Source organism: Hyaena hyaena, unplaced genomic scaffold, assembly GCF_003009895.1.
Source record: "Hyaena hyaena isolate Hyena2069 unplaced genomic scaffold, ASM300989v1 scaffold_204, whole genome shotgun sequence".
Taxonomy (NCBI): Eukaryota; Metazoa; Chordata; class Mammalia; order Carnivora; family Hyaenidae; genus Hyaena; species Hyaena hyaena.
In genome coordinates this window covers 2,543,341-2,559,445 of record NW_024080837.1, presented here as the reverse complement: position 1 = coordinate 2,559,445, position 16,105 = coordinate 2,543,341, and the positions used below count along the sequence as shown (strand labels likewise).

The following is a 16,105-nucleotide window of genomic DNA, read 5'->3' as shown; positions in this document are numbered from 1 at the left end:
TTCATCAGTGTGACTTTCTGGTTCCAGAACACCCAGATGGTCTGATGACTCAGTATCAGTTCATCAACAATCTTTCTCTAAGAGTATCTAGTTGAGTCTCAGTGAACCAGGCTAGCTGGATATTCTCAATTAGGGAACCATTCTATTTAAGCTTCAATTTATGAGGGAAATGGAGAGGAGAGGGGATTGGAATTTGTATGAGTTTGCTAGGGCTGCCATAATAAAGTACCACAGATTAAACAACAAACATTTATTTTCTCAAGATTCTGGAGGCCAGAAATCCAAATCAAACTGTCAATAAGGTTGATTTCTTATGAGGGCCTTTCTCCTTGGCTTGTTGACGACCATCTTCCTTTGTGTCTTCACATAGTTTCCACTTTGTGCAGGCCTATGTCTTAATCTCCTCTTCTTATTAGAATACCTGTCGTATTGGATTAAGGTCCACCCTAATGACATCATTTTACCTGTTAAAAGACGACTTTATCTTAAAATACAATCACATTCTGAGGTATGGAATTCAGAGTTCAATATATGAATTTGAAGGGGAACATAATTCAGCTTATAGGAGACCTGAAATATATTATTTAGATTAAAAAACTAAAAGACAAAACAAGTAAAATCATTAAAACACTTAAGCAGAGCTAAAATACAGATATGTATTATAGTACAAGTAGCAATGAGTTCATATTTATTATAAATGACAAGGCTCAGAAAATATATAAAAAATAACATAAGAATCAATAGCATCAAAACAGTTAATCATGGAGAATTTCTCCATGGAGCTTGGGTAGGAACCATTAGGGACCATCTTAGTAAAAGGCTACTGCAGTGAGAGAGGGGGTGGTTACATAATCATGAAGTTGATAACAAATGATATCTTTAAATGAGGAAGTTCATCAAAAATTGCTCTATAGACCATTCAGATGAGATCAGGCACATTCAGGATGATATGGCTGTAGACAGGACGATTCAAATTCATCAAAGTATAAAGAGATTAAGGAGCATATATTTGAGCATTGGTCTTTCTTGGAATTGGGTCGTTTGTATTAAGAGAGTATTGCAAATGTTTTATGCAGAGGAAATAAAAATCACAGTTAGAAAGCACATTAAAACTATTGTAAGATACATACGTATGTGTTAAAGAAATGCCCAGCGAAAAAGTAGTCAGATCTGGGTATGGATGTAGTAAATACCATTTTAAAAAAATAAATTCATTGCTTGTAATGTCTAATTTTAAGAAAAATCATTCTAAGACAAGCTAGTAAGTTTGTCACAGGTGAAAATATCACATAGTATATTCATATGAGTAGTTCTTAGTTGATCTCCAGGAAAAATTTGAAAATAAAAACTAATATGCTTTCTTCCAGGAATTTTAGAAAGTACCAAATCCAACAAAAGACTTTGTGATATGGTAGCTCACAGTGAATGGATATCAATCATGTTTATAAAAATTATCTTCACTTATTTGGGGTATTAGTCTACTTAGCACATTTGGTCATAAGTTAATCAAGGTAATCTGTGTGTGTGTGTGTGTGTGTGTGCGTGCGTGCGCGTACACACACGCACATGTGGGGTGGTATATAATACAAAGCAAATAAAGATATTCTATTTCTCTTTTAGTGAAAAAATTATAAGAAAGACACAGGCAGTTTGCTCACTAAATTGCTTTAAAGGTTTTTAATACTAACATCTGTAGTTATTTAATACTTCAGAGCAGGAGCAAACAAACTTTTTTTTGTAAAGGGCCGAGCAGTAAATACTTGCAGCTTTTCTGGCCATAGGACCTGTGTCATAACTACCCAACTTCTCCACCATCACATTAAAAACAGCTATCAACAATACTTAAATAAATGTGGCTGTGTTTTCCTGTGACAGCCACACACAGTTGTGACAGTTAGCACATGTGCAGTCTTTTCCATGATCAAGTAACTGGTTGAAGGACTTTAAAAGTATTTACCTTTTTTTCACCAAAACTCCCCAAAATGTGGGTATAATTGTTACTCTCATTTTATGGATTTTACTTTTCAAAACTGTGTCACTGTGCATCTGGCTTCTATTATCTGGTGTGTGTCTGTGTGTGCATCTAAAAACAGAGAAATATATGTGTATAAATAATTGTATTCACTTGTACAAAAAACCACAGATCACAGGAAAAATTAGAGCACCATGGCCACTCTTATCAAAAGCTGGGATCCATCCTTCTGTTCTTAGCGAAGGTAAGATTTTTTAAATCATGCAAAATAGAAAAGGGAAAATAGAAATATTCTACCAACTGAATGAGCACACAATCAGTGCTACAACTCCGAGCATTACTCCAGGTGCGTGTGCCCTGAGGTCTGATGAAGCCTTTAATATCGAGTCCTTCTCATACAACCTCCCAAACAGGGTTACAGTCAAGATAGGTCCAGATGGCGGCTTCACGCTAAACAGGCGTCCATCACTTGACACCTAATTAAAGCACAGAGAAATTAACTGGGTCTCCCGGGAAAGTATACAACTCCACAACACACTTTTAAAATTCAGTGCAACTGGGTGCCTGGGTGCCTCAGTCGGTTGAGCGTCTGGCTTCGGCTCAGGTCATGATTCCACGGTTCGTGGGTTTGAGCCCCATGTCAGGCTCTGTGCTGACAGCTAGCTCAGAGCCTGGAGCCTGTTTCAGATTCTGTGTCTCCCTCTCTTTCTGACTCTCCCCTGCTCACGCTGTCTCTCTCTCCCTCTCTCTCTCTCAAAAATAAGTAAAACATTAAAAAAAATTTTAAAAATTTTTAAAAAATTCAGTGCAACTGGAGGAGGAAGCAATAAAAATAATGGCTAACTTCTCTTCTGTCAGAAATTGTACTTACTTTTTTCTCACCCAAATCCCTAAAATGTGGATATAATTGCTACTCTGATTTCATGCATTTTAACCTTTCAAAATTGTGTCACTGTGCATCTGGCTTCTATTACCTGGTGTGTGGGTGTGGGTGTGTGTGTGTGTGTGTGTGCACGTGCATCTAAAAACAGAGAAATATGTATGTGTAAATAATTGTATTCACTGTACAAAAGACCACACATCACAGGAAAAATTGAAGGTATGGAATTGGCATAGATTCATTTATTATTGAAATGGCTATAATCGGTATCTTATAATTTACTTATTTGAGGAAGCATTCTGTGAGTTAACAAGCATAAAGCAACGGGTATGAGAGTATCTAAGAGAAATCTAATGCTCTCAGACAAAACAGGCTCTTCCAAGTGGACAGAAGGGACTGACTGAGGGGATTGAGCTGGGCCTCCGTCATCCCTGTCCTTCGCTCCCCACAGCCCCTCAACGTGTTCATTGTCCCTGGTGGCCCACAGTAGCTGTTGCTAAAGGAAAGTGAAGTAAGAGCAGAACCCATAGGAAAGTCAGGGGAAAAACATGACTGGGTAGAGCTTACGGTAAGGAACTATTTCTGGCCTTTAAAAAAAAAAAAAAAAAAGTGTTTGCTTTCTTGACAATTTCAGCCACTGTCAGATTCTCTCTCCCCAGCTTTTCCTTCCTTCTTTTTCTCCTGTGATCACAGAGGGCACAATGAAAGGAATTCCCTTTAACTTTGCTAGGCTATCACTGTCCATGATGTGAAGGGGTTCCCCCTGGTGGGGCTGGTCCTGAAACCTTTCTGGAGTCTTCTTCCTACTCAGCAGATCCTAAACAGTCAGCCTCCTCCCAGCAGTCTCCATAATTATATATGTATATATAATATATATATATTTATAGATTTCTCAAGGACTCACTAATTATTATACTAAGAATTTCCAGACAAAAAATTCAACCTGCTCAGTGTCCTTCCTGATTCCTAAGCACAACTTTATCCTTTCCAAATGGAGATTTTTGTGATATTTGCAAACACTTGAGTAGGTTTCGTAGTCAAAAAGTGCTTCCTCTCACATGACATGAATTGTCAATATTAAGCAAAGGTTCTTACCTGAAATTCTCCAGGTGCAAGCTGACTGTCGCTCAGCAACACCTCGGGGAAGACGTATCGGGTTCCAAAAGTACCACTGAGGGAAAACATTTCAAACCTGGAGGAAGCAGTTTCAACCGCAGCACCACAAGTGCTTAAGTTCAGTGTTTTACACTTCAGCAGAGTACAAATCTAGGAAAGTAAATGCCAACCAGTGAGTCCTAGGAAAGCCAACTGATGCACCCTTCTGACCTAGAAGTAATGCCTTTGCAATGTCTAGGCCCTTTTGTTTGATAAAATAATGTTATTTTTTCATAGATTAATTCAGTTCATTGACGGACACATAATTCAACTAGTAATAAAAATAAAGGACTTCAGACCCCAATGCTTTCTGTAATTCATGGTCAAACAGATTAGATCTCATAAAGAAACAATCAGTCCTTGGTCTATAGCCATGAAAAACTATACCCTCATTGTTCGCAAGCTGGCAAGGCTTTGAATAATTGACTTCCATTGTTTTCAAAAGGTGAAATCTGGTTTAATCTCTACATTTTTGCCTATTTCCCATCATAAAAGAACTTTAAAGTTAGAATGAACCCTAGAGTTGATCTAGAGGCAATCCGTGTGAGTTGGAAAAGTCACATACTTTATATCTGAATAAGAACTGAAACAGTTCTCACTATACGGCGCAGTTATACTCTACTTGGCTACTACATAAGCATCTGAATGTAAACTCTAAGTATGTGAATCATCTCACCATGCAGATGCGAAGTCCCCCAAAGGAAGATCCATATTCATTGAACCTGTACTACATCTTCCAAACTTTATTTCAAGCCACCCTTACCTCCTGCCTCACTAAAGCAACAGCCTCTAATTGGTCCCCTTGTTAGAGAATAAGATCTTTAGAGCAAGTATATTAAAATGGGATACAAACAGCTTTCAGATACAGGAAGAATGAATACATGCTTCTGTTTTATTCCCTTGATATTTTACTAAAGTCAACCTTAGTTTTTTGCTTGTTTGTTTTAAGACGTAAACCCGTAAGGATAGGGGAATAGGAGGCTTAGAGAATGGCTTAATGTTGGAAGCTGGGGTGGTTGATGCAAAAGTAGCCACTGACTTTGCAGACCTAAAGAAAGCCAAGTCCTAATCTGGCAGCAAGAGAGCCATGAATCAGCCCTTTCTACTCAGCAGAATGCTCAGAAGTTTCCATCCCTGGGAGCACCGGGTACCTCAGGAGCTGGTAAAGGTGTGGTGGCTAACATAAGGAAAAGTGGTAGGAAGCTGTTAAGGGTGCCTCAGATACTGAGTCACCGCCATGGTTGGGCAACTCTCCATCCCCTATTCCAGTAAAAGATGGGGCTTTTATTTCCAGAGAGGGTAAGGCAGATGCTTTTTAGTAGAGGTTTTGAAAAACCTAGTTGGAGGGGATTACATGAATGAAATTTACTAAATGATGAAATCATTCCCCTCCACCCTGGATGCGTCCGGCAAGGTCATTCTCCCAGCTGGCTCTCTACATGCTGTCAGCAATGATGACTTTATCCTTCAGAACTAAAATTGACAGATAAATACAGGACAGAAGCCCAATTTAAATTTGAAGTTTAAATAAACTAATAGTACAAAAATGGTTTCCAGTATATAAGTATGTCCCAAATATTGCATCAGACAATCTTATATATTTTTAATATTTGTTGTTTAAACTTTGAATCTACTAGGGCTGTAGTTTAATTTGCTAAATTAGGTAACATTATTCAGGAAGGGAGTTAGAAGAATTTTAAAACCTTGGAAACCTGACCCATCCCAAGAGGAAGTCCCCAAATATACTTAGGCAGGGATTCCCCTCACAAAATGCCTGGCTGGATTACTCTACTAACAATTTTAAGCTACTTTGAAGGCTAAAATGTGCAAGTATCACTCATATGCTCAGCCTTTCGGTTAGTTTTTGGTAAGGTTAAAGGGTTATTGTATTTATGAGGAAAGCTTCTAACATGAAACAGAGAGCAAAACAGGCAGATAAAAGAAACTTTAGGGGAAAAGAGACTATTTAAGGAAAGGAAGCTTCAAGAAAAAAATTTCTGTGGGGCACTTTACGGGCTCAGTCAGTTAAGCATCTGACTCTTGATTTTGGCTCAGGTCATGATCTCACACAGCTCCTGAGATTAAGTCCTCTTTCAGACTCTGCATTGACAGTGCAAAGCCTGTTTATGATTCTCTCTCTCCCTTCTCTCTGCACCTCCCCTGCTCACCCTTGGTGTCTCCTTCTCTCTCAAAATATGAGACATTTAAAAGAAAGAAAACAAGAAAAAAAATTTCCTTAATAGTCTCAAAGAGGTAAAGTACTGTATCCACAAAACAACATCAGCAGAGAAAACAAAATTCGTGAGGCAAAAACATAGTTCTTGAAAAATAAAAGCATGTCAACAAAAATAAAAGACTCAATGCATGGTTTGAAAGATCAAGAGGAGAAAAACTCTCAGAAAGTAAATGAAAAAAAAAAAAAAGAAATAGCAAAGAAAAGATAACATAAATTAGAGGACAAATCCAAAAACCACAGGATTCCAAAAATAGGGGTTCCAGAGGGGAAAACATGGAGGAGAGGAAATTCTAAAAGGTTTCTGAGCAAACAGTAGGAAGGGGGATACACATTCAAAGGACAAGGGATCAAAATCACTCAAGAATTCTCAGTAGCAATACAATGACCTCGAATTTTGTACCTTGGGGAATCCTCCATCAAATATGAAAGGAAAGGCATTTTCAGACCTGTAAGTTGAAAACATTTTATCACCCACTCATTCTCTTCCAGGAACTTAATAACAACAGCAATAAAGGAGGTGTGTGGTACTGTGTAAGAAAATATAGTAAGAAATATATATTTGGTCTTTTTCTAGTGCCTGGCAAGAAGATCCCTAAAATCCTTGGTATTTCCTTAGTGATACGAGGTGAAATATGAAAGGAAAGCCTTTTGTTACTTATAACAAGCCTCTTGCAACCACATCTGAATTCACATTAATGAGGAGATTTTTGGAGAGTCTTAAATAACCACAGGATAGAAGCTGGTGACCAGGGAAATCACCCACCTGGTTAGAGAGTTGGAATTTTCAGCCTCACCATCCCCACCGCTGTATCTGCAGGGGGGAGAGGACCTGGAGGCTAAATTAATCACCAATCATCAATAATTTGATTAATCGTGTCATGAAATTAAGCCTCCATAAAAAATCCCCAAAATACAGGGTTCAGAGATATTTTAGGTTGGTGAACAATTCAGGCAAAAAGATGGCATGCCCCCAGCTCCATGAGGACAGAAACTCCTATGCTTGGGATACTTCCATACTTGCCCTATGTATCTCTTCTACTGGCTATTCTTTTGTAGCCTTTAAAATGTCCTCTGTAGGGGTGTCTGGGTGGCTCAGTCAGTTGGGCGTCTGACTTCGGCTCAGGTCATGATCTCACGGTTCGTGGGTTCAAGTCCTGTGTCGGGCTCTGTGCTGACAGGGAGCTCAGAGCCTGGAGCCTGCTTCAGATTCTGTCTCCTTCTCTCTCTGCCCCTCCCCCACTCACTCTCTGTCTCAGTCTCTGAAAATAAAAAATAAAAGACATAAAAAAATTTTTTTAAATAATAAAATATCCTCTGTAACAAATTGTTAGTAGTACATAAAGTACTTTCCTGGGTTCTATGAGCCATTCCATAAAATTAGCAAACCCAAGGCAGAGATCATGAGAAGCCCTGATTTACAGTCAGTCAGGTCAGAAATGCAGATGATAACCTGGACATGTGATTGGAGCCTCAAATGGGGAGACCAGTCTTGTGGGACCGAGGTCTTAATCTGTGGACTCTTCCTTAGCTCCTGGTAGATGGTGTCAGATAAGTAAATTTCAGAAGAAACAGCTAAAAGATTCAGAAGTCTTTGCCTTCAGAAAGAAGGACAAGATGAATTAGGGAAGAAACCAGTGTTTTACAAGGCTTTAGTGCTGTCTTCCTAGGTGTGCCCCTGCATTACTTTTATGGAAATGAAGAAAGAAGTGATAGAAGCAATCGAGGTGGTAGGAAGCGATATTCTCTGGCATATGAGAGGGACTAAAGAAATAAAGGAGTTGAATCAGGAGCTGCTTACGACAGAGCCAGTGTTCATGTGAGTAAAACCTGGTTGTATAGGCCTGATAAAACAAAAAGTTATGTTATTTTTATTAACAAACAACAACAACAATAATAATAATAATTTAACATTTATTGAGGACTTTCTATATGCTAAGCATGGTGCTAAATTCTTTACATTTATTTATTTATTTTTAAGTTTTTTCCTAATTTTGAGAGAGAGAGAGAGTTGAATAGAAGCAGGAGAGGCAGAGAGAAAGGAAGACAATGCAGAGCCCAACGTGGAGCTCAAACTACAAACTGTGAAATCATGACTTGAGCCAAAATGAAGAGTTGGATGCTTAACTGACTGAGCCACCCAGGTGCCCCTCTTTATATTTATTTATTAAATCAAAGTTTCCAAAAATGCTATAAAGAATTATTATTATCCTTACTCCCTCCTAGGCCCTCCAGTTGAATGGTTTAATTGTCCATGGTACTTGCCTTTAGTGGCATTTGTCACAGCTAAAACTAACTAGTGATTTCCTTAGTTTTCTCTTCAGTGCCTGTGTCCCCAAGCTCTATGAAGACAGGGGCTATATCTGTCTTGCTCATCCTAATATCCTCAGGCTGTATCAAGTGCTTGAACACAGAAAGCATTACATAAATATTTGGTGACTGAAAATGAATCCACATGTTATAGATAAGGAACCAGAGATTTAAAGAGGTTGACCTGGTGGCCACTATACAGTAAAGAAGGGATTTAGCCAGAATTTCTGACTCCAGAATCTATGTTCTCATCATGTTATATCCCTGATTTCTTACCCTGTTGGAAAATAGTTTTACATTCTAGAAGACTAGAAAGACTAGGTGATTTGGAGGACCTTGGTGGGAGGAAATGGAAAGGACAAAGGGTACAGAAAGTAATCTAAAGAGGAAGGTCACCCAGGTTATATGGGGTAAAGGGAATGAACTTCCTTTGTTTAGTTTATTCTTTCTTTATCCATTGATTTACTCAATGATTCTTTAAAATATGTAGGCTGCTCCTTTTCCCAGTCTCCTATAACCACTGCTATAAATCTTTACCCAATCTTTCACCATCCTCTACTCTAGAAAATGCTAACAACACCTTCTTTCCCCATGGCCTTAAAATTCAGTATAGAACACTTGGAAAATCTCCGCAGCAAGATGCGGAGTTATTGTACCCTTATCTTCTTTTCTTTGTCTTCTCTTCTTAGTTAAGAACTAGATTTTGGTGTTACAGAGATTTTTCTGGCATTAGTTATCATCACAGTTAGACTATGAAAGATTATGAATATAATCCAACACCCAAATCCCTCATCGTTAATTCCAAGACCAAAGTTCACTGAAAATAAAGGTTTTTGTAGCACATTGGACATTGAAACCTAACTTGAACTAACATAAGGCCGTCATGTTTTTATTTAAGCTGTTTAGGGTAAATAGTCCCATGTTTTCCAGCAGACATACTAACACGTTTTATCTGAGGTGCTGCTCCAGACTCTGCTACTGGTATCAGGTACCACATCTCCAGCTGAATGTCCCATAAATACTTCAAAACTGGAATATCCAAAGCTGAACTGAAAATCTCTCCACTGCCACTCAGTCTGCTCCCCCTCTAGAATCCTGACCTGTCAGAAACATACATCACCCAGCCACTCTTGGAAACCTGTCTTTCTAGCACCTTCGTTCTGCTTTTCTGTCAAATTAGCATCTAAGTTTAGTCTTCTACATATTGCCAGACTCCATACCCTGCTCTTATTCCTACTGACATAATCTTGATACAGGTTTTAATAAGACCATTTTAATAATCTAACTAGTCTTTGTGCCTCGTTCCCCCCTCCACGGCACTGCAACAGTGATCTATGCAACAGCAGATCTGATCACATCATTCCCTTGCTGAATGCCTTCCCACAGAAGACTGTCACCCAGATAATAAAGTCCAACCCTTAGGCATGAAAGGCAAGATCCTGCCAAACGTAATCCTGCCTCTAGGCTCATCTTCCACCAATCCTTGTTTCTTACATTATGCCTTAGTAACACTGACCCACATACCATACTTCTTGACACATCTTCACCCTTGCTCATACTCTCCACTCCACCTAAAATTTCCTCCCCCTCTTTTTCATCTAGATAATAGCGTAAGCTTAAGCTCATACATCCTGTCTCCAGAAACTTCCATGAATCCCCAAGTTAGGCTAGGTACAGCTTTTTAGTATTCCTACAACAAAATGTGCGTTCTGTGTTCTATCACATCCCAACTTGTACTGACATTATCTGTTTATATGTCTTTCCCTCCTACTAAGTTCTTCAAGAGGAGGGCCTTGAATTATTCATCTTCATATCCTTAGCACTGAATATATATACCTACTATGTAGTAGGCACTCAACAAGTGTCCAGATGAAGATACATTAATAGAGTGCTTATCATGCAGTAAACATGTTGCACGGTAGTTCCAACACTAAAGGGTTTTCAGTCTCAAACAAGTATGGGCATAATTTCACATAATATATCCCTGATAAATCTGAGCACAGGATGTCTGAGGTACTTAGCCCAGGTGGAAAGGTGGCCGTGGTGCTATAGGAAGTGTCAGGGAAGCCCTCGTGGTGAAGATAACACCTGAACAGCACCATGAATGGTGAGTTGTGGGGCCATCATAGATAAAGGAGACAACCTGTGGAAACATCCAGAGGGTCTACAGATGCTGGCATGCTGGGGATGAGGAAATGTCTCAACATGAGAGGAGCCCAGGGCACATGTGGGTAGAAGTGGGAGAAGAGAACAGAGAGTAGGAGGAGGTACATGTCAAGAATTTCTGAGTATCTTTTTGGTGAGGAATTTGATTTGCTAGTTGGGAGACAGCGAGGCATTTTAAGGAAGAGAGGGAAATAATCAGAATTGGTTTTTAGTAATTGTTATAATTAGAGTATAGGAAGTGGATGGGATGGAGCTAAAACTGTCAACAGGAAGCCCTGTTCAGAGGATGTTACAACAATCTGGATGAAATAGGATGGTAGCCACGTCAAGGAAGAGGAGGGCAGCCTATAATCAATGAGGAACATGGAAGTTGCTTGTTTCTAGTAGTTGCACCTCACCATAGGTCTTCCTTTCACATCGAGGGCTGTGTGATACCAATCTCTGCAGCAGTAAACTACTCTATGCGTATCTCAGAAGGCAACTCTATATGTCTCCAGGACATACTTAATGTCAAGTCCTTAAGTAAAAAAAAAAAAAGGTGGGGGTGCCTCAGTGGCTCAGTCAGTTGAGCGTCCATCTTTGGCTCAGGTCATGATCTTGCAGTTCATGAGTTTGAGCCTCCTGTTGAGCTCTGTGCTAACAGCACAGAGCCTGGAGGGAGCCTGCTTTGGATTCTCTGTGTGTGTGTGTGTGTCTCTCTCTCTGCCCCTCCCCACTCATGCTCTGTTGATCTCACTCTCAAAAATAAATATTTAAAAACACAAAAAATAAAAATAAAAAGCTTTCGTGAACATATCAAGAAAATGGGTATGTTTGTTCAAGGAAGAAATATCGGAGGTTAATCATCCATTAAAATCGCTTGTACCTTGATTATTGTATCATTTTAAATGCGGGTACTGTTAATAAATCTGCCTTTTTCCAGTCAGCTTAAAATTGGACTGACATCTAGGATTGCAATTGTTAGCAAATAAAAGTTCAGGATGCCCAATTAAATTTGAATCTCAGGTAAACAACAAAATTTTTAGTGTACATATAGCCTCAAAACTGGGACACATATTTTTCTTGAAGTGGGACACACTTAAATAAAACAAGTCATTGTTTATCTGAAAGTCAAATTCAACTGGGTGTCCTGTATTTTGCCTGGTTAACTCCTCTGCCAACAAAACAAGCATTACCTGTAGATAATAAGTCCCTTCGACAATATGTAGTCCATCAAATGCCCCTAGGGCGTAAACTTCATCTGGTTTCTTCTCAGACATCTTGTAGCTCAAATGACAGCAGAGTTCTTTCTGACAAACTGTGTAATTTCCTGTGACTCTTGTAAGCTCCAGGAAGGTGAATTCATCAAAAAAGACAGGGCTTTTAAATTCCTGATTTGCTGTTGAGAATGCTTTTATGTTACTAGCATAAGAAGTCCAATTCACCATTACAGGGTGGTGTGAAGAATTCAGTCGTGAGATGAGGAGTTTTCCTTCCATTGTCTTCATATCATAATGAAATGCTCTTGGAGAGTCAGGTGCATAGATGCCACTTCCTGAAAGTGACGTTGGAAATGGCATTTGACATAGAAAAGTGATTGCACGGTTGCTATTATTATTTTAAACTCACATGAATATTTAGTCTGCCTAAGCTTACTATTTCATTAATTTCAGTAAAATATACTGAGAAGAACAACAGGTGTGAGAAAATTCAACAGAGCTTGATACCAAGAAGCCAATAAGAGAAACTTTCTGGTCAGAAGTGGTAGATTTTGAAGAAAAAAAAAAGTGTGCCTATAAGTTGAATAAAACTAAACAAATCTACAAAGCAATTTAGATTGAGATGGACTCTATAGTATGTCACCAGCTAGATATGCAAAAAATAAGAGTTGGAAACATTATATTAAGGGGCACATGTTAGCTAGAAAAAGCATTATTATTATTTTACTTTTTTGATTACATAAAATTTGTAAATCTTAGAGATTACACATTACCTGTCATTCTCTTTTGGGGACGGTGTATATTGGCTGCAAGGAAGTTGACCCCCATGCCCACTGCCCAAGCTGAGTGGAATTCAATAGCTGATAAATGTGGCAAAACATTCATCCATGCTGTTGGGAAGACTATGGTATCCACATGGAAATCTTTCACCAGAGTAACAGCAGGATCATGGAAGAGTATATCAAAGCACGTGAAAATGCCAAATCTTCCAAAGATGGTGTCAAAAGTTATAACCTCAAGCTTCTTTGGTACATTGAATTGACTTTCACCCATGAAAAGATTGTGCTGTAATAAACAGAAGATAAAGGGGGTAAAAGTCTCTTTTCAGAAGTTGGTCTGGGTATTACTGTGTCTGAAAAAGTGGAAGCCAATATCTCTTAGTGCCAATTTCATCTATAACCACTGTCTTCAAAGGGAAGATGTGTTAGAGAATCAGAATACTACAGCTGATAGGAGCCTTTGGTTCAATCTCTATATTTTATAGATATGTAGAAGGGAATCCTTATTTGTTAAGACCCTACTGAATCTTACAAGACATAGGAGTGAAATAGGTAACTTCTATTTGCCAAGAACACTTAACTAGTTTCCATGGACAGAATTGCTCCTTTCTCTTCAAAACCAAGAGTATCCGGTAGGTAGTTTTTTGTTCTAGTCTTGACCCATTGCCAAAGCATGTCTTTAAAAAGACAAAGTCTAAAGGCAATATTATATTTCAGTGTAGGTACCTCCCGCTGATTCTCACATGCTTCCAAAGGTACATTCCTGTATTCCTAAATGCATAGAAAACCTCTTGAACCTCTTTATAGGAGCTTACCACACCTAATCATTGCTTTGTCTCTACTCTGCTTCTAAATTATGCTTATTATCAACAAGAATGATTTTTTTCCCTTTTTGTCCACTTTATTTTGTTAAACATTCAATAACTGAACTGTGTGCAAATTAATTTTACCTTATGGTAACGTGCCACCAGTTTTCCCTGAGAATCAAACACCACATCAGTGTTATACTGGTAACGACCGTCAGGGGGACACTGAGGGTCACTGGCATTGCATGGTTTCTTGTCCCCAATATTTGCTACAATGTAGATAGAGTTGTCCTTGGCCAGGCAGCTGAGTCTTTCTTGCACTGGGGTGTGGCCAAACCTAATATGTGTTCATTGGAAGAGGAAAACAAAAATCAAGCTTATCTTTTCATAAAATTCAGTATTATATTGCCTGAAGCTATTATTAGACATACACAAAACTGAATCCTAAATAACATAATAGAAGAGAAGAATTAAAACAAGAATAGACTTTGGAGAAGTACATGCTTGTGGGAATTCGGTTGTAGAAAACTATACTAGGATAAGATTCTAGTCATGTATCTTTTTCTTCATAGCATTTATCATTATCGATAATCATGTATTCATTATATGTTTAGCTTATGATGCGTGTCACATCTCACAGATATTTTGGGGCAAAGATATACATCTTCTGCTCACTAACCCTGGAAGAAAAGAGGCATTAAAAAATATTTCAATTGAAACAAAAACAACTTGGAATGAGGAGAATTTTGGGAAGATGGCAGAGTACAAAGTACCAGGAATCCATCCTTCCATGTAAATAGTATTCGTGCTGGCGGAATTTAAGTGAATTTCTGGAATCTATTCCAAGTGTTGTTAAGTTCCAGGGGGAAGGCCTGGACGGCAAATTGCAGTTAGTTTCAGTCCATTTCAGCTCTTATCTCACTCAGCAGTGGCTTCCCATACTCTACCCTACCCCTATCCCCATGCCAGGCAGCCATGCAAGTATTCCTGGAACACCGTGCAGGTAGTTTACGGGATCAGGTTGGGCGATAGAAACCCTGTCCTCCAAATATCAGGGAACTGTATTCTGAGCACTGATAACTGCTTCTTGTCCTGGAGCTGCAGACACAGGGACAGGTAGCCATTGTTGCACCTCCACCACTACAGTGTTGTAAGTCCTTCTCCCACTGGCTGAAATAATTTCTAGAGGATTTAAAGAGCCAGGGTCGTCTTCTCTCCCCTTTCTTTAATTTTGCTATTTTTTTTTTCCTTTCAGGAATCAGACATTGAAGGACTAGGATATACAAAAGCAATCACATATATAGGAGATTTTAGAAAGTCCCCACACATGCCCAGAGAAAAATAAAGGCTAAGACAAGGCTTCAAAAGATAAGTTTATACCTCAAGCTTATGCCTAGCACAGAAACACCTACAGCAAACAAAACAAATAAACAAGCAAAAGGCAGTAAACGATGAGGAAGGGGGAAATTTTGATTTCCATAATTATCACATTTTGAGATTCAAATATCAACTTGTCAACAACAACAAAAAAAAGTCATAAGGCATACAAATAAACAGGAAAGTGTGTCCCCATTCAAAGGAAAATAAGAAGAAACCTACAGAAACTATCTTTGAGAAAGACCAGATGGCAAACCTACGGGACAAAGACAAAAACAATGATCTTAAAGATGCTCAAAGAACTAAAGGCAAATGTGGAGAAAGTCAAGAAAATAATGTATGAACAAAATGGAAATATCAATAAAGAGATGGAAAACCTAAAATAAACCAAAAAGAAATTCTGGAGCTGAAAATTACTTTAAAATAAAAGATTTACTAAAGGGAATCAGAGATGTATTTGAGTTGGCAGAAGAAAGAATCAATAAACTAAAGGTAAGTCAATTGGAATGAGCAAGTTGAAAGAATGGAAAGAGAAAAAGATTGATGTGAACAAGGCGTAGGGGAGCTGTAGGACACCACCAAGTGGATGAATATACACCTTCTAGGAGTCCAAGAAGAGTGAGATAAAGGAATGGAGAGATTATTTGAAGAAATAATGTCCAAAAATTTTCCAAATTTGATTAAAGACATGAGTATAAAGATCCAAGAAGATAAATGATCTCCAAGAAGGATGAATTCAATGACACCCATACCAACACACATTCTAATCAAAGACAAAGACAAAATAAGAATGTTGAAAGCCATAAGAGATAAGCAATTGATAACATACAAGCAATCCTCAATAAGATTATCACAGTTTTTAATCAGATATTTTAGAGGCCAGAAGGGAGGGGCCAATATATTTAAAGCACTAAAAGAAAGGGAAAAAATGCATTCAACTAAGAATCCTATATTCAGCAACACTATTCTTCAAATGTGAGGGGGAAATTAAGACATTCCCTGCTAGTATCTGACATAATTGACTTTAAATAATAAAAGATTATAAGAGACAGAAGAACATTATATATCTATATTCACAATACAACAGAGAACTCTTAAAATTCAACAACAACAGCAACAAAACTCTGACTTAAAACTGAGTAAAAGACTTGAATAGGCTTTTCTCAAAAAAAAAAAAAAATGGCCACACAAATGGCCAATATTAGCGGCAGGTCTGTTCCTTTTTTGA

The 16,105-nt window shown here is 38.3% G+C and overlaps 1 protein-coding gene across 6 annotated transcripts in view; it reads right to left on the bottom strand.

Moving 5' to 3' along the window:
* Nucleotides 1-232: 232 nt before the first annotated feature.
* The window catches only part of VNN1 (vanin 1), a 66,284-nt gene continuing 50,411 nt past the window's right edge, over nucleotides 233-16,105 (bottom strand). For 2 of the 6 annotated variants that reach the window (XM_039242034.1, XM_039242035.1), the window contains 6 exons: nucleotides 13,645-13,837; nucleotides 12,689-12,980; nucleotides 11,892-12,250; nucleotides 3,948-4,118; nucleotides 2,274-2,448; nucleotides 233-464 (listed from right to left, as the gene is read on the bottom strand). In XM_039242034.1, coding sequence (XP_039097965.1) covers nucleotides 295-464; nucleotides 2,274-2,448; nucleotides 3,948-4,118; nucleotides 11,892-12,250; nucleotides 12,689-12,980; nucleotides 13,645-13,837 — 1,360 coding nt within the window. In that variant the 3' untranslated portion in view covers nucleotides 233-294. Of the gene's footprint in view, nucleotides 465-1,957; nucleotides 2,084-2,269; nucleotides 2,449-3,947; nucleotides 4,119-11,891; nucleotides 12,251-12,688; nucleotides 12,981-13,644; nucleotides 13,838-16,105 lie in introns of those variants that run through there. The other 4 variants (XR_005530192.1, XM_039242036.1, XM_039242037.1 and 1 more) reach the window with 4 other exon arrangements.